Source organism: Mirounga leonina, unplaced genomic scaffold, assembly GCF_011800145.1.
Source record: "Mirounga leonina isolate KUSES-001 unplaced genomic scaffold, KU_Mleo_1.0 Mir_169, whole genome shotgun sequence".
NCBI classification, from domain to species: domain Eukaryota; kingdom Metazoa; phylum Chordata; class Mammalia; order Carnivora; family Phocidae; genus Mirounga; species Mirounga leonina.
In genome coordinates this window covers 3,726,930-3,753,679 of record NW_023270431.1, presented here as the reverse complement: position 1 = coordinate 3,753,679, position 26,750 = coordinate 3,726,930, and the positions used below count along the sequence as shown (strand labels likewise).

Below are 26,750 nucleotides of genomic sequence, written 5' to 3'. Positions count from 1 at the left end.
AAAAGTCACTGCCCAGGATTCATCCTGTCTGTGACGTACTTCCTTCTTCTACCAGAAGGAAGCAAGGTCCTTGACTTCAATAGGAAGTTTTACTCATGAGCATATTTGGGGTCAGATGGCATAAACTGCCTCAGCTTCTGCATAAAAAAAAAAAACAAAAACTGTTTATAAAGAACAATTTAATTCATTCAAAATTAATAGAGACCTATTTTGTGCAATTCTACAAATATAAAAAGGACCAAGATGTAAACATGGGCCTTCCTGTATCCTGACAGAAGGTAGAGATATTTCTTGGAAAGCTTTGTGAATTTGTTCTTGATTTTGAAGATACTATGTTCTCTACAAATGGAACTATTTGAACTTGTCAAAGGAAAGCATGTATACAGTAGTTGGTGTTATACTTTTAAATTACAAATTAAAGCTGAGTTCAAATTTATATAAGCTCAAACAAGTAGAAAGACAGGAAATCACACCGCTGTCTTCAAATTTAGAGGACCAGCAAAGAAGGACATGAAGAAAAATCTTTCCTTATATAGTCTGAAAGATCATTAATATAGGTACACTTGAGGGTGTCTTAATTTTGACTCACCTTTTCAAATACCCAGTTTAAACCTGTACCCTTAAATATATCTACTCCTGTACTTTCTCTGTATTCCCCCACACCCAGTCCAATTCTGTCAAATCTACCTCCACTATACTTTTTGAATCAGTCTTTCTCCCTGCATATCTAGTGGTATTGTTTGTTTATTCTCTCACCATTTTATCCCTAAAAGACTTTCTCTGCCTTTGATCTTTTCATCTTTAATAACACTTTGACAGAGGTCACATATTGTATTTTTGAATAATATTAACCCAATTTAAAATCTCTAGATGGGTTTTTGTCACCTTCTTTCCATGAGCCTTTTCTTGAGCCTTTCTCAAGAAACCCTCCAAGTCTGCTCCCCAGAGGAATCTCCTCTCTATCCCTATACCTCAGCCAGAAACACCACATCACTGCGAATTGGAAGGAAGATGGCCGAGTACCCAGAGCTCTCCCCATCCCACATTTAAAACTAGATAGCATCCATATACAAGTCAGTAAACTGGAGAGTGATCCAAAGGTTGGCAGAACAAACTCCACAACTAACTATAGAAAAGAATCTGCATCTGAAAGTTTAGGAAAGACAGCGGGAGCTTCTAGCACAAGGGAGGGAGCTGTGCCCATGGAGAGGGTGGAGAAACCTGCGCTTGCACCAGGGAGCCCACATGGGGAAGACTCATACCCATAACGTTTGGCTTTAAAATCCAGAGGGGCTGAATTCTTGGAGTTTAAAAGTCAGCTGACTCAGCACTGGGCCAGCCAGGAGAATGAGTGATAGTTGGGTCACAGTTCTTAAAGAGACAGCACCCTACACAGAGAGGGAACATAAAAACAGCAGTTTACACAGCACCTGGGGGCAAATGGGAGACAGATATGTTCATGATGATTTGGGAATGTGTTGAGGGACTTCTCTGAAACCGAGGGAGCTGGCAGCGCCATTTTCCTCCCCCACCCCCCCAGCATAAACACAGGGCCATTTGCGGGAGGCGGGGCTCCACAGACACTTGCTGCCTAACCTGCTAGCAGTGTGCCAGGCCCACACATTCTTCTGAGGATTCTTTTTTTTTTTTTAAGATTTTATTTATTTGACAGAGAGAGAGAGAGAGAGAAGAGCAAGGGGAGAGGGAGAAATAGGCTCTCCACAGAGTAGAGAGCCTGATGCGGAACTCGATCCCAGGACCCTGAGATCATGACCTGAGGTGAAGGCAGACACTTAACCGACCGAGCCACCCAGGCGCCCCTCTCCTGAGGACTCTTGCACTCCAGGTTAACCTGGTCCTGGGCTTAGGGCAAATTTCGTTAGTACACACACCCCGCCTAGCCTAGGGGTTCACAGCTGCCACCATGAACCATGCCCAGCTGCCCTAATATGCTGAGTTGCACCCAGCCATTGCCACGCATTGCATCCAGCCTTGTGCCCCTAGCTGCCCTGGCCTGCAGCCCCCAGCCACCACAGTGATTTAGGTACCTGGAATAGAACTAGTGGCCCAGAGCAAATTTTCCTAACATCCCTGCCCCCTTGCCTGCCTGGGTCCCACCAACACCACAGAGAGCAAGCACAGCCCACAATAGGCAGATAGTCAGCACGGTCCACTGCACTGAAAGGAAAACTGGCTCAGACACAACAGCAGGGTGAAAGCAACACACGTAGGATGCTCTCCTGAAATGCCAGGTTCTGGTGAACAGGGGACACCACACTGCAGGGCACTCCAGGACCTCTTCTTCACAAAGTCACTGCTTTCAAGAGAATACATAGCTACCTTTGTTAACACAGAGGAACAGACCAGAAAGGCAGACAAAATGAGAAGACAGAGAAATTTTTCCCAAATGAAAGAGCAAGTCAAGGCCATGGCCAGAGATCTAAGTAAAACAGATATAAGTAACATGCTGATAGAGAACTTAAAGCAATGATCATAAGAATACTCAATGGACCTGAGAAAAGAGTGGAAGATATGGGTGAGACCCTTAATATAGAGATACAGAATAACATAGCAGAGTTAAGGGCTCAATAAATGAAATGAGAAACACGCTTGATAGAATGAACAGCAAGATGAAAGAAGCAGAGGAATGGATTAGTGACCTAGAAGACAGAGTAATGGAAAGTAATCAAGCTGAACAAAAGAGAGAAAGAAGAATTATGCAAAATGAGAATAGACTTAGGGAACTCAGTGACTTCATCAAAAGTACTTAATATTGGTATTACAGGAGTCCCAGAAGAAGAAGAGAGAGAAAAGTGGATAGAAAATTTATTTGAGGGCGCCTGGGTGGCTCAGATGGTTAAGCGTCTGCCTTTGGCTCAGGTCATGATCCCAGGGTCCTGGGATCGAGTCCCACATCAGGCTCCCTGCTCAGCGGGAAGCCTGCTTCTCCCTCTGCCTCTCTCTCTGTCTCTTATGAACAAATAAATAAAATCTTTAAAAAAAAAAAAAAAGAAAATTTATTTGAAGAAATAATAGCTAAAAACTTCCCTAATTTGGGGAAGGAAAGAGGTATTCAGATCTAGGAATCACAGAAACTCCCATCAAAATCAACAAAAGCACATCCACACCAAGACATATTATAATATGGCAAAATATAGTGATAAAGAAAAACTTTTAAAAGCAAGATAAAAGACGTCAGTAACTTACAAGGAAAAACTCAAAAAGCTAGCAGATTTTCAACAGAAACTTTTCAAGCCAGAAGAGAGTGGCATGATATATTCAAAATTCTGAATGGGAAAAGTCTTCAGCCAAGAATACTATATCCAGCAAGGCCATCATTCAAAATAGAAGGAGAGATAAAGAGTTTCCCAGAAAAACAAAACTAAAGGAATTCATGTCCACTAAACCAGCCCTCCAAGAAATATTAAAGGGGACTCTAAGTGAAAGGAGAGACCAAAAGTAACAATATAAAGATAGAAAACACAAAAGCAGAAAAATGAATATATTTCTGTAAAAAATCAGTCAAGGGGTTTACAAAAAAGGCTATAAAAATATAATAGCATATACCTAAAACATGGGGAGGAGAGGAGAAAAGTATGCATTCCAACTTAAACCAGCATCAACTTAATATAGACTGCTATATGCAGAAGAGGTTATATACAAACCTAATGTAAGCATAACAAAAACCAGTAATAAATATACAAAGAAAAAGAGAAATAAATCTAAATAAATCACTGAAGAAAATCAGCAAAACATGAAGGAGAAAAAGACAAGAAAGGATCAGAGAAAATCTTCAGAAACAACCACAAAACAAGTAATAAGATGGCAATAAATACATATCTATCAACAATTACTTTGAATTTAAATGAACTAAATGCTCCAGTCAAAAGACATAGGGTGAGAGAATGGATAAAAAAAACAAGACCCATCTATTTGCTGCCTAGAGGAGATTCATTTTAGACCTAAAGACACCTAGAGATTGAAAGTGAGGTGATAGAGAGACATCTATCATGCCAATGGATGTCAAAAGAAAGCCAGAGTAAGGAGTACCTGGCTGGCTCAATTGATAGAGCATGTGACTCTTGATCTCGGCGTCATGAGTTTAAGCCCTGTATAGAGCTTACTTAAAAAAAAAAGGAAAGAAAGAAAGAATGTAAGAAAAAGAAACCCAGAGTAGCAATACTTATACCAGACAAAATAGACTTTAAAACAAAGACAATAACAAGAAACAAAGAAGGGCACTATGTAATAATGAAGGGGACAATCCAATAAGAAGATATAACAATTGTAAATATTTATGCACCCAAACATAAGAGCACCCAAATACATAAAACGGTTAACAATAAAGGAACTAATTGATGATAATACAATCATAATAGGGGACTTTTTTTTTTAAGATTTTATTTATTTATTTATTTATTTATTTATTTATTTATTTATTTGAGAGAGAGAGTGCATGCACAGGAGTGGTAGGGAGGGCAGAAGAAGAGGGAGAAGCAGACTCCCTGCTTAGCAGGGAGCCAGCCCTGGGGCTTGATCCCAGGACCCTGAGATCATGACCTGAGCTGAAGGCAGACGCTTAACCAACTGAGCCACCCAGGTGCCCTGATAATAGGGGACTTTAACACCCCAACTATATCAATGGACAGATCATCTAAACAGAAAATCAACAAGGAAACAATGGCTTTGAATGACATACTAGAACAGATAGATTTAACAAATATATTCAGAACATTCCATCCTAAAATAGCAGAATACACATTCTTTTCAAGTGCACATGGAACATTCTGCAAAATAGATCACATATTAGCCCATAAAACAAGACTCAACAAATTTAAGAAGATTGAAGTAATACCATGTATCTTTCCTGACCACAACGCTATGAAACTAGAAGTCAACCACGAGAAAAAATCTGGAAAGACCACAGATCATGGAGGTTAAATAACATGCTACTAAACAATAAAATGGTTGACCAGGAAATAAAAAAAGAAATTAAAAAATCCATGGAAGGAAATGAAAATGAAAACACAATGGTCCAAACTTTGGGATGCAGCAAAAGCGGTTCTAGGAGGGAAGTTTATAGCAACACAGGTCTACTACAAGAAGCAAGAAAAATCTCAAATAAACAATCCGACCTTACAACTCAAGGAGCTAGAAAAAGAACAAAACACATAGCCTAAAGCCAGCAGAAGAAAGGAAATAATAAAGATTAAAACAAAAATAAATGATATAGAAGCTAAAAAAAACAACAGATCAATGAAATTAGGAGATGGTTTTTTGAAAAAAGTCAATAAAAATTGATAAGCCTCTACCAGATTTGTCAAGAATAAAAAAGGAAGGACTCAAATAAATAAAATCACAAATGAGAGAGGAGAAATAACAACCAAGGCCACAGAAATACAAACAACTATAAGAGAATAGTATGAAAAACTATATGCCAACAAACTGGGCGAGCTAGAAGAAATGGATAAATTCCTAGAAACAACCACCAAAACACCAAAACTGAAACAGGAAGAAACAGAAAACTTGAACAGACTGATAACCAGCAAAGAAATTGAATCATTAATCAAAAAATTCCAAAAAACAAAAGTCCAGGACCAGATTGTTTCACAGGGGAATTTAAAGAAGAGTTACTTCTTATTCGTCCTAAACTATTCCAAAAAAATAGGAAAGGAAGGAAAATTTCCAAATTCATTCTATGAGGCCAACATTATCCTGTTACCAAAACCAGATAAAGATACCACTAAAGAGGAGAACTACAGGTCAATATCCCTGAAGAACATAAATGCAAAAATTCTCAATAAAATACTAGCAAACCAAATCCAACAATTAGTTTAAAAATTTATTCACCATGATCAAATTCCTGGTTTGCAAGGGTGATTCGATATTCACAAATCAATCAACATGATACATCACATCAATAAGAGAAAGGATAAGAACCACATGATCATTTCAAAAGATGCAGAAAAAGCATTTGACAAAATGCAACATCCGTTCATGGTAAAAATCTTCAACAAAGTAGGTTTAGAGGAAACATATTGCAACATAATAAAGGCCATATTTGAAAAACGCACAGCTAACATCATTCTCAATGGGAAAAAATCTGAAAGCTTTTTCCCTAAGGTCAGGAACACGACAAGGATGTCCACTCTCACCACTTTTATTCAACTTAGTACTGGAAGTCCTAGTCACAGCAATCAGACAACAAAAAGAAATAAAAGACATCCAAATCAGTAAGTAAAAAGTTAAGACTTTCACTATTTGCAGATGACATGAACTATATATAGAAAACCCTAAAGACCACACCGAAAAACTGCTAGAACTGATAAACAAATTCAGTAAAGTTGCAGGATACAAAATCAATGTATAGAAATCTGTTGCATTTCTATACACCAATAATGAAGCAACAGAAAGAGAAATTAAGAAAACAATCCAATTTACAATTGCACCAAAAATAATGAGATGCTTAGGAATAAAGCTAACCAAAGAAGTGAAAGACCTGTACTCTAAAAACTATAAAATGCTGAAAAAAGAAATTGAAGATAACACGAAGAAATGGAAAAATATTCCACACTCATGGATTAGGAAAACATATTGTTAAAATGTCTATACTACCAAAAGCAATCCACACATTTAATGCAATCCCAACCAAAATACAAAAAGCATTTTTCACAGAACTAGAGGAAACAATTCTAAAATTTGTATGGAACCACAAAAGATCCTGAATAGCCAAAACAATCTTGGGAAAAAAAAAAAAAAAGCAAAGCTGGAGGCATCACAATTCCAGACTTCAAATAATATTACAGAGCTGTAGTGATCAAAACATTGGCACAAAAACAGACACATAGATCAATAGAAGAGAATAGAAAATCCAGAAATAAACCCAAAACTCTATGGTCAATTAATCTTTGACAAAACAGGAAAGAATATCCAATAAGAAAAAGAATATATCTTAAACAAATAGTGTTGGGAAAACTGGACAGCAACATGCAAAAGAAAGAAACTAGACCACTTTCTTATACCATACACACAAATAAATTCAAAATGGATTAAAGATCTAAATGTGTGACCTGAAACCATAAAAATCCTAGAAAAGAACATAGGCAGTAACTTCTTTGACATTGACCATAGCAACCTCTTTCTAGATATGTCTCCTGAGGCAAGGGAAGCAAAAGCAAAAATAAACTACTAGGACTTCATCAAAATAAAAAGCTTCTTTGAAGTAAACAATCAATGACACTAAAAGGCAACCTACAGAATGGGAGAAGATTTTGCAAATGACATATCTGAAAAAGGGTTAGTATCGAAAATTTATAAAGAACTTATCAAACCCAATACCCAAAAACCAAATAATCCAAGAGAAAAATGGGCAGAAGACATGAACAGGCATTTCTCCAAAGGAGATATCCAGATGGACAACAGACACATGAGAAGATGTTTTTCATCACTGACCATCAGGGAAATGCAAATCAAAACTACAATGAGATGTCATCTCATACCTGTCCAAATGGTTAAAATCAACAACACAAGAAACAACAGGTATGAATGAGGATGTGGAGAAAGGGGAACTCTCTTGTACTGTTGGTGGGAATTCAAACTGGTGTAGCCACTCTAGAAAACAGTACAGAGGTTCCTCAACAAGTTAAAAATAGAACTATCTTATGATCTAGCAATAGGCACTACTGAGTATTTACCCAAAGACTATATAAACACTAATTCAAAGGGATATATGCACCCCTATGTGGATATCAGCATTATTTACAATAGCTGAGATATGGAAGGAGCCCTAGTTCCATGGATTGGTGAATGAATAAAGAAAATGTAAGAGATATATACACATATATATGTATATGTATGTATATTTACATATACATATTATGTACACATATTTATGTGTATATATATATATATATATATATATATAATGGACTATTACTCAGCTGTAAAAAAGAATGAACTCTTGCCATTTGCAATGACGTGGATGCAGCTAGAGAGTATACTGTTAAGCAAAATAAGTCAGCAAAAGACAAATACCATATGATTTCACTCATGTGTGGAATATAAGAAACAAAACAAACAAGCAAAGGGGAAGAAAGAGAGAGAGAAACCAAAAAACAGACTCTTAATTATAGAGAAGGAACTGATGGTTACCAGAAGGGAGGTGGGTGGGAGGATGGGTGAAATAGATAATGGGGATTAAGGAGCACACTTATCATGATGAGCACTGAGTAATGCATAGAATTGTTGAATCACTATGTCTAATATAACACTGTGCGTTAACTAATTGAAATTAAAATAAAACTTACAAAAAAAAAAAAAAACAACATATCTATTAAGCTCATGCCTTCAATACTCTTTTCTACCATATCCGCTGCACTAGAAATACTTGTCCAAATGGCAACCACAACACTCCTTGACTGCCCAAGTTCGGTGAAGCTTTCTCACAGGGCTGTGGACAGCTTTTTAGTTTCTTAGCGGACTGTACAAATACCTCAACTGCAGCAGTACTTAGGGCACTGACCTTATTTAAGTCAGCTTGAGATCTAAAGAGCTCAATCAACTGCACGTAGTAAGTGCATTCCAAATGTAAGCTGAAAGGATGGATGAAAGTGATGAATTTGGAGAAATAATATGGGGTGTGGAGGGGAATATCCATCTTCTGGCTCCATCTGTCTCTTACCCCATCCCATTCTTTCTTCTACCCCTCTAATGAAAATGGGTATTTTATATTCTACAAGCTATAACCTTTGGGCCAAATCTGTTTTTCACTCCCTGTTTTGCTATGACTCATACACAAGAAATGTTTTTTTTTTTCACTTTTAAATCATAAAGAAACAGTGAAAAGAAAACAATATTTTGAAAGAAAAAAGAAAACAACACCTTGTGATGTAAAAAAAAATTTAAAAATTAAAATTTCTATGTCCATAGAGTGGTATTAGAACACAGCCCTCCCTGCTCATTCATTTACATATTGTCTATGGCCACTTTCTCCCTACAAAGGCAAAGTTGAGTAGTTGGGACAGAGGAGGTCTTAGGATCCGCAAAGCCAGAAATAGTTATGGGCCCTTATAGTCTTAAGACACCCAGTCTACATATCATTCTCCTTCCCTGACTAGCCGAGGTACCAGGAGACTTCGAGAACAGGAAGGCATTGATGGGCATCAGCAGTCAGCTCTGCATTCTTTTGTTCTCTTGGGCTTATCATGAATGATATAAAATAATCACCAAAGCTCAGGTACTAGCTTGCATGTGATGCCTATCAAACATTTGAAAATGTTTTCAACAGAGAAAGGTGATTTTAGAATCTGATTTCAGGATATTGTTGTGCCCACTACCATTAATTTATTAAAAATAATGAGAACAGAAGAAAAACACAGAAAAGAATTTGAACCCATGTAGTCAACCTTAGGTATTATTTTCCAATCCAGTTATCATTTCGCAGCTCTCTATAGAACAGAGACTATAAAATTTTTCACATTTCTCTTAAACTCTAGAGCCACAAAGGGTGCATGCCTAAGAAGACCTCACTATTGTTGAAAGTAATAAAAGAATTATGTTCTGGATCCTGTTAAACCAACACGTCTGATTAAAATTCTTGTCAATAACAAAATGGACTCATATTGTTTACTACCTTTCTTTTGAAATGCAATACATCTTTGTATTAATCATCTCCTATAACTTAATTCAAGAATAATTTTAAAATATGAGTATTTTTCACCTAAACTTAACTCATTGCTTCCAAATTTTTGTGATTCATTCATGAAAAGTAGTGGGTGAAATATTTTAAACATGGTTACATTTTTGTCGATCTTTTCCTTCAATATTTAAAAAAGGTTTAATGGGATCCATCTTAATATTGTTTCTCATGATCATAGGCTAGGATATACAGAGACAGTAAGTAAATCCTTCTCTAGTCTTAAGTGGACAGGGATTTTCCAAAAGAATCTGTCTTTGTACTCACTCCCTTTTCTATTCTGCCAAAATCTCTCTCTCACACTCTTATGGTCTAGAAATGAAGTGCAAAACGAGAGAAGTATTTCAATTGCACTTCAGCCACATTCATTGAAAGAGGATCTCCCTCGTCAGTGATGCAACACTCCAACCTAAATGGGATTAAAAAATTAAAAAATAAAATTTAAAACAATCCAAAAATAAATAAATAAATGGGACTAGACTCTCCTGACCTTTAAACCGGGACACAACACTCCTAATCTGAATCACATTCTCTCCTTGCACCCACTCCCATATTTATCCCCTGGGCCCTTTCAGTGTTATTGGTTTGCTGGCTTCTCCCTCTACTTAGCTATCTAGATTTCGGATTATTTCCCTGAAGAATTCTTTTACATTTATATACCAAATAAAGCACTGGTTCTTATTCTGCTAAGAAGTTTTGCAAATCATTTCTATGCTCATGAGTCAAGGGGTGTGTTAGGGAGAGTTGGGTTCTGATAGGTTTCTTTTTTTTTTTTTTAAGATTTTATTTATTCATTTGAGAGACAGTGAGATAGAGAGAGAGCATGAGAGGGGGTAAGGTCAGAGGGAGAAGCAGACTCCCTGCCGAGCAGGGAGCCCGATGCGGGACTCGATCCTGGGACTCCAGGATCATGACCTGAGCCGAAGGCAGTCGCCCAACCAACTGAGCCACCCAGGCGCCCCGATAGGTTTCTAATATTGGATATATAATTTCTTTTTATCATTTTGTTCTCTCCTTTATGTCTCTAATAAAGATGTTCAATCAGACCTCATTGAAGCTGATCTCTAGACATCACCCACCAAATCGTTACATTTTCATCTCTGATTGCCCTTGGGTATTATCACCTCTTAACAAGCTATTTCACTTCCACAGAGTGAAAAACAGGTTGCAGGAAGCATCACACTGAGCTTTTTAGAGTTGTTTGTTTTCATATTCAGACTACAATAAAAGCTTTTCGATGAACATGAGTACAAGGACCAGACTAGGCTGCTACATCAAAAAATAAATTTAAAATGTAAAGTGAACAGCAGAATGAGAATAATTGCAAAAAAACACTAAGGGCTGGCCTGCTTTACCATCTAAATATTACCAGTCTAGATGACACGAGAATCATGCTAAAAATAGCATGAAAAAGCATCACCTTGCATTTTCCAGTTGCTATACACAGGCCATCAAAACTGGGAGCTTTCTAATGATGTATCTCAGATGACTGACACAGTTCCTAAACCTCAATTTTATTTGAACTATACCATGTACCCAATGTAATCGAAAGATATAGAGAAGAGAGATCGTAATGATAACCTCTCTAGTCCCTTATGCTAAACTAGCCTATAGATATCAACATACATACATACATACATAACAACTTCTTTGTAAATCACGCTGTCCCTTACATCCAAGTGCTCTTGGGAAACTAACACCTGCCACCCTTAACACTTTCTCATTAGATGCTTCTCTAAAATCTCAAAAGTACTGTAATTAATCGCTTTATCAAACAAACAAAAATGTGATTTGGATGCTGTGAAAGAGATCAGCTTAGACAACGTTTTGGATATAATGTCTAATATCACCTCTTAGTTTGATGGTCATCACAAACATCACCAAAATCTAAGAATGGCTAATTTTTTTTTTTAATAAGTGTTCACTTGGGTATTCTCACCATTCAATTGTATCTTAACAGTTCATGAAACACTTTAAAAAAAAAAAAAAAGACTATTTCAGGTAGTGAAAATTTAGCAACTTCTTTGTCTAAAGCTTTGACAATGTATAAGATCTAATTTGCAAAGGAGCCAAAGTAGTATGAAGACCTTTCTTGTCTGCCTTTTCCCCCCCATTAAAAACAGAAGGTATTAATCACCCGATTTCAAAAGCAGCTGACTGATGCTATTCACTGAGTAGGGCATTCTCACTAATGTGGCCCCATGAATAACTCTCAAGGCTTTTATTATGGCTCTGAGTGGACTCTTAGCAGCACAGTCTCCCTTTAGCAAACCCTCATCCCCTCAGGCTCCAAAAGGATTATAGATAGTGGCTGAAAGAAAGCATCATTGGTAAAAACAAAAGTTTTTAAAGAGACACAAAATGGGAGTAAAGTGGACATATTGGAGACAAGTCATGATTCATGGCCTGTACTGTGCTCTGCCTCTCTTTCTCTTACTCAATACACTCTTTAGTTTTACTGCTGGATAAGAGGAGACCAGCCCAGTGCACTTCTCCTAGCAACCAATGTCAGTCAGCAAAGAAGGCATGTCATTTGCTCAAAGGGAAAACAGAAGAATTGGGGTCATACAAAGCCAGACACATGTTCTTTTGCATTTGATCCCAAATTGATTATCAAAAAGGATTCAGTAAATGCTAAATAATTCTGTTTTATGTGAATGTTAACAATCCATAGAACTAAATATCAGCTTGTCCACTTGCTATATAGTAGAGTTTCAAATGCTGGTCCAATTCATTTCATTCAAATGTTCAGTTTTTCTCTTTTCCAATATTCTCCCCACCCCCAACCTCTTATCCTTCACAGAGATTGCCCCTCCCAGGTACATCCTTGCACCTCCTGGACTAGTTCTAATACAAAGATTACATGTAAATTCCTATAGCACCGCATGTTCAGAACACTTAAAACGAATCCTAAGCCAGACTATAAAAACAAGGGTCTGCTTGTCTGACTGCGCATGCCATCTTTAGCTGCTGCTTAAGAAGATAAAAACCACTTTCTGAAAAGAAAAGTTGAACCAACGTGGAATTTAAACTTAACACAATGAGACACATTTACTGGGAGCCTCAAAAATCTGGAGAGAGTTTCATAACATCCAACTGATGAACATCACAGGTGTTACAGTTTAACTGAAAAGAACAATAATAATTTATAGCCTGGAAATTGTTCTTCTTAAAAGTTGCCTGTTGGATTGTGAGGCATCAAACAACTCAAGTTTATTCATATCTTACAGCCATGTGTGTATGGGGCAGGGAGAGAAGAGGGATCTTTGCCCAAAATCTGCACCCACATGTTGTACGTATTTTTCTCATTCTTTTTTCTTTCATTTTGTATTATGAGTCGACATTATCCAGGCTTTCCAATCCAAAGGCGGATTGAAACATTTAAAAATATACTTAACTACAAAATCACCCACATGTTTTCATGACGATGAGCGAGGAACTCCCCAGTTAAATCTGTTAGCACTTCTTTTCTGGTGAAATTATTAAACAGCATTTGTGAGGAGAAAAGGAAGCTGAAAAATCAACTGAACGATGGCTGAAGATTTGTGAGTACAGGGCTCAGGTACCATGGAAATACTCTTTCAATGTTAGCTTTTAACTCTTGAGAATATCACTGCAGTGAAAAAAGTAGTTCTGAGACCATCAAATTCATGTTCTAACTCTTCACGGTCCATTTTGCATGAAGAAGAAAGTGCAGGGGAATTGCTCAGTTACCTGGCATTTTCTTTTTCAAAGGTTACATCCTTCTTACTCAGTTTCTCTTCCAATCAGTGATCCAGGTTGTGGGGGGTTCACATAATTGGCATTTGGGTGATGGCTTCTTGCTGTAGTTGTTGACATTCAAAGGTATTTTAGAATAGACAAGCTGTTGCATATTTAAGGAGGGGAAGGTGAAAATCCTTCCCTAGTTTAAAAGATCAACAATGAACTTCGTTGTCAGTAACTACATTATTTGACAATACCTTAAAGTTCACTTTAAAATAAAGATATAAACACATCTTAGAAGGCCTGTTGCCAAGTTCATACTGAATTTCCCTTAATTTAATGTTACCCTGAAAACTATATTCTATATGCCTAAATGAATTAGTTTAACTGTATTTTAACATTTGCCAGCATTTGGAAATAAATATTATAAAACTTTAAAGTGTGCCCATAACCTTGATTTATAGAATTTATAACCTTTCCTTATAAAGAAAACGTCTTCATTTATTTTTTTTGAAAATCAAAAGTTCCTTTTTTGATCATACCTATGAACATTTTAATTGTTTATAACTGTTGCATAGGTTTTAGACAAATCTTCTAAACAAAAAATGGTTTCAATTTGAAACCATTTTTTCAATGGTTTAAACTTGAAAAGACATGTATGGCATAGTTGAGTTATATTCCATGTTCTCCAGTTCATTTCCAAAAAGACTTGGGACCAAAAACTAGGGGGAAATATCCCACATCAATCCTTACAATGGAAATTAAAAAGTGGCTATTACCTCTGTCTCCTGAGCTGAAACTGCTGGCTTGCATATGGTTCTAGTTACAGTGGCCATAAAGTAAGTACATTGGCTTAAGACTATTGTTTTCTCAATATTATTATTTTTAATTCAATTTATTAATGAAGAAACCATGAGTTCCACTGGTCATTAATGGATAAAAGTGGATGCAAATCATGAGACTAGTGAATTTTACCTATCATCCGTATTCATGTCATGAAGCCCACACCAAAATACAGGGTTATACCCTACATGGATTGGACAATAAACTGATTATTTTCAAAGACAGATGTACATGGTTTTGGATAATTTTTTTCAGGCTAAATTTTCTCCTCCAATTGTACTCAAACATAATCATAAATGATAAGGCATTAAACTAAATTACTTACAATAATAGAATCTAAGGCTAAGTGGATTCTGGAGATTACACAGTCAGATCTCATCTTTTTTAAAGTAAGGATCTAAAGTCATACAATTAATTAGTAGGAAAGCAAAAACTGCAGTCTAGAGTTTCTGGCCACCCAAAGTGTGCGGTCTTCCACAATAGTAATGATATTGTTTCACTCAGATGATCCCCTCTGATACATACAACCGCTCAATATGGAAATCAAATTAATGGATCATTGTCAAAATTATTAGAATCAATGTCTATACTAAATAAAAGAAGGATAAGTGGACTAGAGAAAAAAATATGGGAACAGACTGAATGTTGATATTTTAAAAATATTTTCTATATTAGGAGTGTTTACTTAGAACAAAGTAAGTTTGTCTTATACAATATTGATCTTCATGGTACTCTATATCAAAAGCACCAAGTAAAAATATTCTGGATAACATGAAAATCAGTCAGTATGAACCAAAATGCAGTTTTACATGAGCATGATCTATTTGGTAACAAAATGCTATTTGTAATAGGCCTCTCTTGTTTATTCCTTTCATTCATAATGCCACTCACTTGGGAATCCCATTTGTTCTGTAATCAGCATATGATGCAATGGAAACACACCTGTCATAGCACATTTGTCACAGTTGCACAGGTGTGGCCACAGATGATTGCCCTTAAGAGGCAACAAAAGTTCTTAATCAGTCACCTGAAGACTCATGCTAGAAAGACTGTATGAAAATTATCATGAAATGCATCTCAAACACAGTTCATGATTAGCTTGATAGCCAAAGTCCTCTGAAAATTGCTTGTAGACGATACTGGAAAGGGAATAATGATATAATAAAAATAATAATATATAACACTTAAATGGTTCTTATTAAGTACCAGGCACTCTTCAGAACATTTCACATATGATTTGTCTCTATATAACATATATACATATATATATGTGTCTTCCTATATATATACACATTTATTCCTCATACCAACTGTTAGGAGATACATATTATCACCATGCCTATTTTACAGACAAAAAGGCATAAAAAGTTTAAAATATTTATTCAAACTCACTCAGTAGTGTTGGTTGACTGACTCTCTTTCAATAATCTTACACTTTGTGCCTTATGGACAAACTACGTTACAATTCAACTAGATTTCTTGCCTTTCCCTTAGCACACCTTTGTCATCTAGGTGCCATTCCTCCTATTATTCCTTTTGCTTTGATGCAATTTCCAATCTTTCTGCCTATTAAAACCCCCACTTCCTCTAAGTGACCTATTTGATCTTGACTTCCCTCAGATTGCACCAGCTGGAAATCATCTATTCCTTCTGAGTTCCCACACTATGTTGTACATATCTTCAACGATTTATCAGACACTACTTTTCCTTTAGCGACTCAAACATGTGTTATCTTCTCTTACAAAGGGTGATCTTGTTGAAGGTGGGAACTATTCCACAGGTCATTATGTTCCTCCCAGAGCCCACAGCAAGTTGCCTTGTTTATAAGTGGATGCTCAATAAGCATGCGCTAAATCAAGTAAATAACCTCAATGTATCTCAAGCTATTTCTCCTGTTGACATGTCCAGAATACAGCTGGTCATTTCAGTAACAAGAATCTAGAACTCTTGTTAAAGAGTTCCAGGGCTGAGAAGTTGGAAATATCTCAGGAGAAGCATGGTATAGATATAAACATCTCTGGACCCTAGTTATAGCTCTACCACTAAGTAACAAAGGGATCTGTGACAAGGCACATAAAATCTCTGAGCTTCAGTTTTCCATGTGTCCAGCCAATGACAGAGTTGTACCACATACCTGCAAAAACTTTTAGCTCTGAGATGCTATCATTCCATGATTTATATTTAACATTACTGAAGTCTCTGCTAAAAGGGAAAAGTTCAATTTTGGTTAATTTCATTTGTAAGACTTTACAGGATGATTGGAGAAGACTTAGAAGACAATCACTGAAGAGATCAGAAATTAGTACAGGTGGGAATTTAAGGTATATTAATATAATATAAAATTGTTTCACCATAAAACACCATACCGAGCTCATAAAGGCCACCCAATGCTTTCTTTCCAAGGCGAATTAAAAGAATCCATTCACCTGATACATTGCCAGTAGGAATGTAAAATGGTACAGTTGCTTTGGAAATGCAGTTCCTCAAAAGGTTAAACTTGGAGTTACCATATGACCCATCAACTCCACTCCAGGTACACACCACAAACAAATGAAAATACAGGTGCACATGAAGTTTAGTACACAAATGCTCACAGCAGTAATATTTATAATAGCCAAAAAGTGGAAACAACCCAAATGTCCATGAATTGATTAATTCAAAGGATAAATGATATGGAATAGTACTCTGCAATAAAAAGTAATGAAATATTGATTTTGCTACAACATGGGTGAGCCTTGAAAACATTAGACTAGGGGAAAGAAGCTAGTCACAAAAGACCATGCAGTATATGATTGTATCACATGAAATGTCCAAAATAGACATATCTACAGAGACAGAAAGCAGACTAGTGGCCTCTTAGGCCTGGCAAAGGGGCGGTAGAGGAGGAATAGGATATAGGATTTCTTTAGTTGGATAACAAAAAAGTTCTAAAATTAGATTGTAGTGATGGTTGCACAATTCTGTGAATGTGCTAAAAATCACTGAGTTGTATACTTTATGTAGGTGAAGTGTATGGTATATGAATTACATCTCAATAAACTTGGGAGAAAAAAATATTCAATTAGTAAAATTTAGGGATGTCTATATTGGCCCTTATCTCAGTGTTTTAAAAAAAATAAATTTTCCAGTTAAGACCCCTTTGAATTTTTTTCTTAAAATCAAAAGTAGGTCTATAAAGAGGGTCAAACCTGCCTAATTCCTGTCTATACTTCAGTTTAATGTCAATGATGATGAACAGGGCCCTGGATATGATGATTGCAACAACAGATAGGGTAGGACAATGCCCACTACTGAGGTATTACTTTTAATCTTCCTCTTCTTTTTCAATTATTAATGAGACATATATTTGGAGACTAATATTAGAAATAATCCACTTAATTCAATCTCTAAAAATTCACTTTCTGTTGCTAATGCATACATGGAAAGCTGCCCTAAATGTACAGAGAAGTCTCAATTTCTAAACTAGATATCATTATACAAGTCAACATTCCTTAGTGGGGCGGGAACGTGTATGCTCCTATTAAGGCACATCAGAATCATTTAAAAGAGTTCCCTATTTATACATGTACCATTCAATAATGTGCTAAAAACACAGCAGTGTTAGTGTGGGGTTAGGAGGAGAGTGACCATGAAAACCACCATTATAGAAAATACTCTTGGTTTGATGGAAAAAAAGCCTATCAAAGCAAATGGTCAATTCTATGTCTTCTGCCAGGTGAAAAGCAGAATATTAAATCACTGGAAATCATGATGTCTTTTGTGTCAAAATATGCATGTTTGAGAACTCTCTGTCTCTCACTAGACTCACATACACAGGTGCCCACACACAGATCCAAAAATAAATAAATAAACCTAGTTCAAATGGCAAATGTCTCATGTGTTGAGAAGGGCATGAAAATAAACATCTCAAAAGCACTCCTTGAGCACATTTTAATTTATTCAACAAATATTTTAATATCTACTATGTGTCATCCAGTGCTCTAGGCACTAGAGGAACATTATTAAGCATGACAAACAAAAGTAAGTCTCTGCCCTAGGAGCTCAGGGGAAGAGTCAGAAAATAAATAAACATTTCTACCTATCTACTGTTGGGAGAAAATTCTCCATGGGTCTTTCATGTTTCTGCACATCTTGCTAACAGAGCCACTAATACTCTTTTGTTACAAACTATCTTTTCAAGTATACTTATATGCCAAATAGTCTTCTAACGGAGAGATGGACTCTCTTGAGAGCAGAAAGAAGATTTGCTTATTATTCAATATAGTCAAGGCAATGTCTTCCTCTGGGGCAACGGTTAGGCAGTTTCCTTATTGCCTGTTATAAAATATTCAGGTTCCCAAGATCAGACTTCCTCAGCTGTGTGGCTAACCCACTATGTGTGCATCATCTACCTGGGCCGCACTACACGGCCTCCAAATGACTTCAGGGACAAGGTAAATTGAAACGAACATAACATCATGCTGCTTGCTATGGCACGACTAATGAAGTCCATCATCTCTGATCCAGATGTCTCATTTCTCCTCCCAGCATTCATGAAGTTGTGGCATTCTTAACTTCTTAGCTTGCAAGTAGAGTAAGGTGTCAGTCCCTTCACTGCTGTTTACACACACACGCACACACACACACACACACACACTTCCAGGAGGTGATAAGTGCTATGAAAAAAAATTAAGACAGGTAAAGGAGGCAGCCCAATACTGTTTCAAGGGAAGTAATTTTAGATAGGGATGCCCATATTTCTGAAGAGATGATATTGGATAGGGACTTATTAAGTCAATTGGAAGATTTGCCCACGCAAAAATCTGAGGAAGCACATTTCAGTTAGAAGAAAGAACAAATGCAAAAGCCCTAAGTCAGAAACAGAACATCAAAAAAGAAAGTTTTAAATCTAGGTGGGGGGGTGTGAGCAGATGAGGTCAAGAGGCAGAGAGGGGCCTGAATAGTCTTGTAAACCATTGTGAAGAGTTCTGAGTAGAAGCCATTACACAATTCTGGGCAAGAAGATGTCATTATCTTATTTATATGCTTTTAAAAGGTCCCTCTGGCTACTGTAGACAACTAAGTGGGATGGGGTAAGGGGCGGCGATTGGAGAAGCAGCAGTGGAAGCTGCATAATCATTTCTCAGGCTATTGTAATAGTCCAGTTTGATAGTCGTTAAAATAGTAAGAAATGTTTGGTATCTTATTATTTGAAAATGCATCAAAACAATATAATGGATGGGATAGGGGATGGGTGAAATAGGGGATGGGAATTAAGGAGGGCACTTGTGGTGAGCATAGAGTGATGTATGGAAGTGTTGAATCACTATATTCTACATCTGAAACTAATATAACACTGTGTTAACTAATTGGAATTAAAATAAAAACTTTATAAATAAAACCAATATAATGGATGCTTAGAAGAATGGATAAATGGATAGATATGTGGTAATCAAGCACAGTAAAATAATGCTAGAATCTAAGAGAGGATATCTGAGTGTTCACTATACAATCTTTCAGCTTTGCTGTATGTTTGAAAATGCTTAAAATAAAATGTTGGGGGAACATCACAAATACACACATAAAATTGTTGGTATCGAGCTATATTTCAAAGCGTTTACTAACACGTTGGATATGAACTATAAGAATAAGTCAAGAATAATTTCTAGTTTGGGGTCATGAAAAGCTCTATGAATAGTGATCCATTTATTGAATTGGAAATGACTAGAAAGAGAAGAAGATTCTATCCTCAGCTTGAGTTTGATATTTTTCCTTTTTAAAAAATTGAGATATAATTGACATATTATATTAGTTTTAGATATGCACCATAAAGATTTGATATCTGTATACATTGCAAAATGATCACCACAGTATGTCCAGTTACCATCCAAGTTTGATATATTCTTATTAGCTATCAAGGAAAAATGTCAAGTAGTCATCTGGATATGCCAAACACTATTCCAGGCACTGGAGAAACAAGAGTATACAGAAGAGCCAAAGTGTATTCTCATGGAAGCTATATTCCCCCACACAAAGATTACAGCAATATGAGAATTATCAGCATTAAGATGGACTTAAGACCCATATGACTAGATAAGAATTCTTAAGGATTAAATGCAAATGGAGGAGAAAACACTAAGAATTAAGGCCTAGGTTATCCTAAAACAGTTTTGAGTTAGAAATAGGTATTTGGGATGAGAATACTATACATTAGATGCTATATTAGATCTCTGTGATGGTATAACATGCACTTAAAACATTGAAAGAATTGATGGGAATTCCCCCTTAAAAGACTTTGTGTAATCATTCATTTGTGCTTTATTCAATAATTTTAAAAAAAAGAAAACCAATATCAATGTATTGATTTAGATTGATAGGTCTATACCTGGAAACACTGTAGGAAGCCAACAATATTTTTCTTTAAAAATAAATCTATAAAATGGCACTCTATAAATTTCCATTGTCTGTTTGAACTCAGATCAGTAGACTTCTGTTTGCCTAACAGGTAAAAGATAGGATCAATGCAAAATAAGTTTGCATAAAGTTATATAGTATTATAAAAGAAAAAAAAGAGCCCAATTGGATATATCCAAAGGTAAAACATTATTAATGTATCTCCTTTAAAGGCAGATTTTCTAAATTGTTCTTCAAGAAACATATTTTCTCCACTCTTCAAATGTTTCTCTAATTCTTTCCACCAGGTCCCCCCCAAAAAAAGGAGGAGGAAAAGAAGAAAGAAATGAAGGAAAGAAAAGGAAGTGGAAGAGGGGGAAGAAGAGGAAGACGAGGAGTAGAAGAGAAGTTGGAGAAATAAGTAAAAGGAAAATCTTTTTTTCCCTAAAACTCAAAAAACCAAATTGAACATCAGACGTCAATGTGTCTGGTCAGACTGCAGGAACTACTGAAGCAGATATCACTAGACACACACATCTCACATAACTAAGTTCCTTTCATTACTATATATGTATCCCAGTAGATGCAATGTGCTTACATATCAATATTTTGATTGTCTAAGATGCTATTTTATATAAGCTGCTCAGAGATGAGATGACCAGAATTATTATTATTATTATTTTGTATAATCATGACTTTTTTTTTCCTTTAAGATACTCTTTTTTTTTTTTTTTATGTTCTAAGAAATCCTTTTGGTTTATGGTCCACATGTTGCCTAGAATCAAAGCTTATTCAAACAAAGCCAGTTTAAAGCGATATTACTACATAGTTGCAAGAACAAATTTCAGGTTACTTAATATGCAATTTAAGTTCTGAAATGGACTACATATGGCTATGATAATGAGCCCATTACTAAAAGGAACACTTCAGCAAAATGTATAAACCTGTATGAGATTATGCATCTACACTATGCACACACATTATCGTTATCTCCCCAAATACCATGTGTGCCATTTTCATTTAAGAATAGTTAAAAATTAAAGATAAGAACATTATTCTCATTTTAAAGACATCTTTTCACAATTATTGCAAAATTACTAAATTGACACAATGCACAGGAAGTTGATGTAATTAAAAAGCATTGTGGTAATTTATGTTTACTTCCCTGTAAATGACTGTAGAACCATAGTCTCATCTAAAAATAAAGAAAATCTGGAGAACAAAAGCTAAACTCAATACATGTTCTCCTATGGAACAGTAAAGAAAAATATGCATGTGGTTCATGAATCTGTATTAAATGAGAAAATCTTTATTTACATCCCAAATAGAAAAGTTTGTCTGTGGTTTTCAACTAACTTAATGTTTACTCTCTATGGATTCCAACAGACACAAGATACTGAAAAATCATAAATAATATTAGCACATATCTCCTAGGAGGAAGCAAAACTCCAACATTTTTCATATACTATAAAAATGCACATATAAATAACCCACCAAGCAAATTTCAATGCAAATCTATGTATCATTTGTCACTGAATAAAATTAATTTCTGTGTCTAGCACAAGGATAGTCAGTATATCTTTGAAATGGTACAAGCTTCTCTAAATTTGAAATTCATGGGGAGAATAAGCACACACTTATAAGAAAGGATAATAAGTAAATAGAAATCATAGAATCCTGGAAGAGAAAGGGCTTAGAGATCCTACAAACCAACCCTCTCATTATATATGGGAACGCTAGGTCTCAGTGTGTTGAAATAGCCTAGAGGGCAGTGTTGTCTACATCCCAAATTTTCGACGATCCCCATGGAGAAGCTGTCATCATTCTGGAGTGAACCAAAGGCAATCCAATGTCAAAGGTATGCTTTATGTACTCATTCAGTAAGTGCCCACAGCTTCCTTTGCTTTAGAAGTAGTAGATGCTAAATACAAAAACTAGTTTCACACGCACAAAAATTTACCATTACCTTTTCAACTTCTCAATCCTGGGCATTTTTCACTACACAGCCGTGAATTTTGCTGCATAATTGTGATCCAGACATAAACTTGCCCCTTATCTTATAATATTAAATCAGAACAAAGGTCCTAGGTGTGTCTCCTGGGTAGGAGGGGTGAGATAGGGAGAGAAGGAAGAGAAGAAGGGAAAGAGGAAAAGAAGGGAGGGAGTCAGGTTGGGAGGGAGGGAGAGAGGGAAGGAGAGAGATGATGCCTTGCTACTGCTGTTCCAGCAAGCTGGTTAATTGCATTTGTTTCATATATCTCCAAACACCCTGGTACATTAATTACATTCTGTAACACCGAGCTCTTCTGATTCCCTCTGTCACTTCCACTGAGCAATTTAATTGTATTCCTCTTAGCTACACACTAATTCAAAAAAAAAAAAAAAAGAAAGAAAGAAAGAAAAAAAACTCGGTGGTAATTCGGTAGTCTAATGTACAGTTTATACATGCATTCCTGGTATTGAAATATGTAAATTCATGGTTTATGAGGATATATGATCAAAGTCTTCTTATCATGATAATCAAACACACTTGGGAAAAATAGGAAAACCTTTCGGTTAGGGCAATGTAAATGTATTGTAAAGGTAAATGGATTAAAGAAGGAAATGTATGGTGACTGATTAGGTATGACTATAGATATTGTCACAGTGTGATTCACAATGATTAATTCCTACACATCAGCTACTTAGAAGGGAAAAAGAAAAAGCAGTGTGCCCACATGAATGCCTTGCCTCCTATCGCTGGGGGCAAAGGTACTCATGTAGCCTGTGATTGAAAACAGCCACTTGACAGTAGGTAAACTCATCTGTACCGCCTCATGTTTATAGAAAGCCTGCCTGTTTGTATCCTCCCATCCTCCGATCCTCCGATCCATTGGGTTCTGTGCAGCAGAGGAGTAGCTGCGAGGAACCAGGATAGCTCCTACAGGCGGGCAGAAATAGGCAGTGTCCCAAAAATGAATTTGTCCACAATGCAAATGCTGGAGGAAAGTTTATGTAGCAACAAGCTACTACAGTGGCTCAAATACTTGGACCAATACACAGATTCTTTACAAGTATAATAGTTATAAACCTAAAGTCCGACAATCCACATTTTCAGGAAACAACAACAACAACAACATGCTCTACTCTTCTCATGAGACACATTCTTTCCATTGATTCAAAAATTAAAGTCCCTAGAAGGTTAATACCAAATGTTCTTTCGACTTTCTTCTTATAAACAAAAACGCATGTTAATGGTTACTTCCACACATCATTCAAAAGAGCTACATGTAAAAAAAAAAAAAAAAATTGCAATCCTCTCACAAGAAACTGACATCCTGTGAAAATATCCCAGGAAAGCATATCTGAACAAAAGACAGGAGAATCAGAGGCAGGATGCTGTCTGCTTGACAGACTGACTCAACCCAGAGGGAGACACCTACAGCACCTGTTTCAGATCCCCATTGTGTTTGCCACTGGGGACTGAGCTGAGTGTTCTGTGCCCACAGCCAGCCCACAGCTTATGTTTCCCCCTTCCTGGAGCCTCGCCCAGTCTCACTTTTGACAGTTTTCTCCCTATGATCTAAATTCTTGATTCTGATTTCACACTAGAAGAGCACTCAGCCACACACAAGTGATACCCATTGAACCCCGAGATACCCTGTCTCAAATTCCTAACCCACTGAACCTTCGTTGAAGTGTCTATTACTATTTTTCATCACCTGAATTTCTAACCCAAAGTTCAGATACAAGAACAAACACCAAAAGGGAGTAGGCACAAGAGTATCCGAGAGATTTGCTTTAATATTCCTTTTTCTAACAAGACTGAGAGCCCATTATTTATTATCCAACTCCTCAATTAATTAAGTAAATTACAACAATAACAACAATAGGTGACTACTAACACGTTCCACTTGCAGCAGTTTAGAAACAAAGACCTAAAACCTCTGCCCCCCAAAAGCCCCTGTGCCTGTTCAAAAGGGACTAACAGACAAAATGTCATTTTATTTATAGCCCACAACGCGCTCAGAAAGAAATGGTTTTTGGGGTGGGGGGAAAAGATAAAAGTATTTTTAACTTACCATCAACTCGAACATATAAAAATCCACAGAGCAGTAGTTGTGTAAACATCAGCCGACTCATTTTGACATATTAAAAAGGATCCCGATTGTTTTAAGAAACCAATCCCAGAGAGCAAAAGTACAAAAATAAGTATCAAAAAAAGAGGTAGGTCCAAAGTTTAGACTTTCCTAGATGCTAATTAAAGTCAAGAAGAGCAAATCGCAAGATCAGAAGGGGGTCAGTGGAGAGGTCTTGAGTGGGGCACATTTAGATCCATCCAAATTAACAGAGGGCACTCCAAAGGCTGCTGTATTTCCACCCTCTGGCTTCCTAAATTCCCACAAATTCAGCCCAGCCGGAGGGATTATTCAAGTGTGTCTAACCCTCTCTCCTCAGGCTCCATTACCATCCAAAGTCAAGTTCTTTCTTCAGAAGTCAAGAAGATGAAGGGGGAGGAAAAAGACCTAATTCCTAGAAAGTGTTCCACAAACTTGCCAGCGCGCTGCCGAAAAACCATTGGCCTGCCTACTGGTGTTCTTTCCCCGGTCTCCTTCTCGGTAGCAGCTCCACGTCCAGAGTTATTTTTTTTTATTGTTATTATTATTTTTTTTTTTTTCACTTAACTTCCATAATAAGGATGTGTCAGAGCAACACTTTGCAGGCGGGCCGACTTGGCGGGCCTCTCCTTTGCAGCCTCGTTGCCTCCCTCCACCACTCCCGTTTCCGAAAGAGAGGCAAAGAGAAATCAGGACGGCTCGGGTGGAGAATCCGAACTCCTACGTGGTGGGGCTGCAAGGGGGGGAGGGAACGAGGGGCAGGGCTGAGGCAGCGGCCACCCCCGCGGTGCCGCCTCAGGGCGGCTGTGAGCCCCGGCGGCTGCGGGCGACCGCCGAGCCGGGCGAGTTGAGCCCCGGAGCCGGAGAGCGGGCGCGAAAGGGAGCGCGCGGTCCAGCCGCCCACCCGGGTCGCAGCCGCGGGTCCCTCCGCTCCAGCCGCCGCCGCTCCCGCGGCCCCGCAGCCGAGCGTCCGCCTCCTCCTGCAGCTGCCGAGGGTGGAAGGACTTAGAGGAGGGAAGGCGAGGAGGCGGGAGGGGTGGGGAGGAATGAAAGCTGCTCGGAGTCTGCCCCGGGAGGGGGGCGGGGGTGGTGAGGGGGGGCGCTGAGCTTTCCAGCTCCAGAGTCCGCCGCCTGCACGTGCAGGGGGCGCCAGCCCGCTGGGCGGTCGGGGGAGGGGGGAGGCGGAGGGGAGGGGAGCCGAGATTCCAAGGGGGACGGAAATTAACAAATTTGGAGCCCAAGCCACCGGTCAACTCCAACCCCTCTCCGTGCCTCCTGATCCCTCCACACTTCCAGCCTCGGCAGAGGATAGGAGGGCTCTGGTCTCCTGCTTCTCGCGGCGTCCCGTTTAATGGGCAGGTAATTTTCTCGGTGAGTGATTTCATGGAAGCCCTTCCTAATTATTCATCCCTCCGTCTGCCGGAGATGCACGCGCTTTCTGGAAAAAGATCATCCTCCAGGACCCAGGGCGCAGCCTCATTACCCGTTAAAATCACACAAACACTCACTCTTCACCTTTTAGCAAAATGAGAAGCTGAGCGGGAGGGAGAAAAGGAACGGAAACAAAATATAACCACCTTTTGGAGCGGGAAGGTTGTGTGTAGGTGCTTCCTATGTCGTTAAAAAGGCACAAGAAAAAAAAAGGGGGGGGGGGGTTGTACAGAAATCTCTAGCCTCTACCGGCTCGTTTTAGCCAAGATCTATGGCCCTCTGAGGAATCCCGGGGGGGGGGGGGGGCATCCCCTCTTATGTTACTCAGTTGCCTTATGATTCCTTAAAGATGAGTTTGACGCGGGTCTGTGGGATGCAAGGAGTTCAGCAGAAGATGCTTAGGTTGGGGAGAGGGGATCAGAGACTTGGGGGTGAGAGGTGTATCCGAAGCCCTTATCCTACAGAGACTAGCACCTCTGAAAGGAAATTCGGAAAACACAGGATGGAGGAAAGCTGAAAACCCACTGAGCTAAAAGAAGCTCAAAAAGAGCCGAATTCCAGCCCGAAGATGACAAACCCTGAAAATGAAGGCAAAAACCACCAAGTGA

General features: G+C 37.8%; 1 protein-coding gene across 4 annotated transcripts in view; it reads right to left on the bottom strand.

Moving 5' to 3' along the window:
* The window catches only part of ROBO2 (roundabout guidance receptor 2), a 586,782-nt gene extending 561,330 nt beyond the window's left edge, over positions 1–25,452 (bottom strand). For all 4 annotated transcript variants that reach the window (XM_035015144.1, XM_035015145.1, XM_035015146.1 and 1 more), the window contains exon 1: positions 24,676–25,452. In XM_035015144.1, coding sequence (XP_034871035.1) covers positions 24,676–24,736 — 61 coding nt within the window. In that variant the 5' untranslated portion in view covers positions 24,737–25,452. The remainder of the gene's footprint in view (positions 1–24,675) is intronic.
* Positions 25,453–26,750: the final 1,298 nt, after the last annotated feature.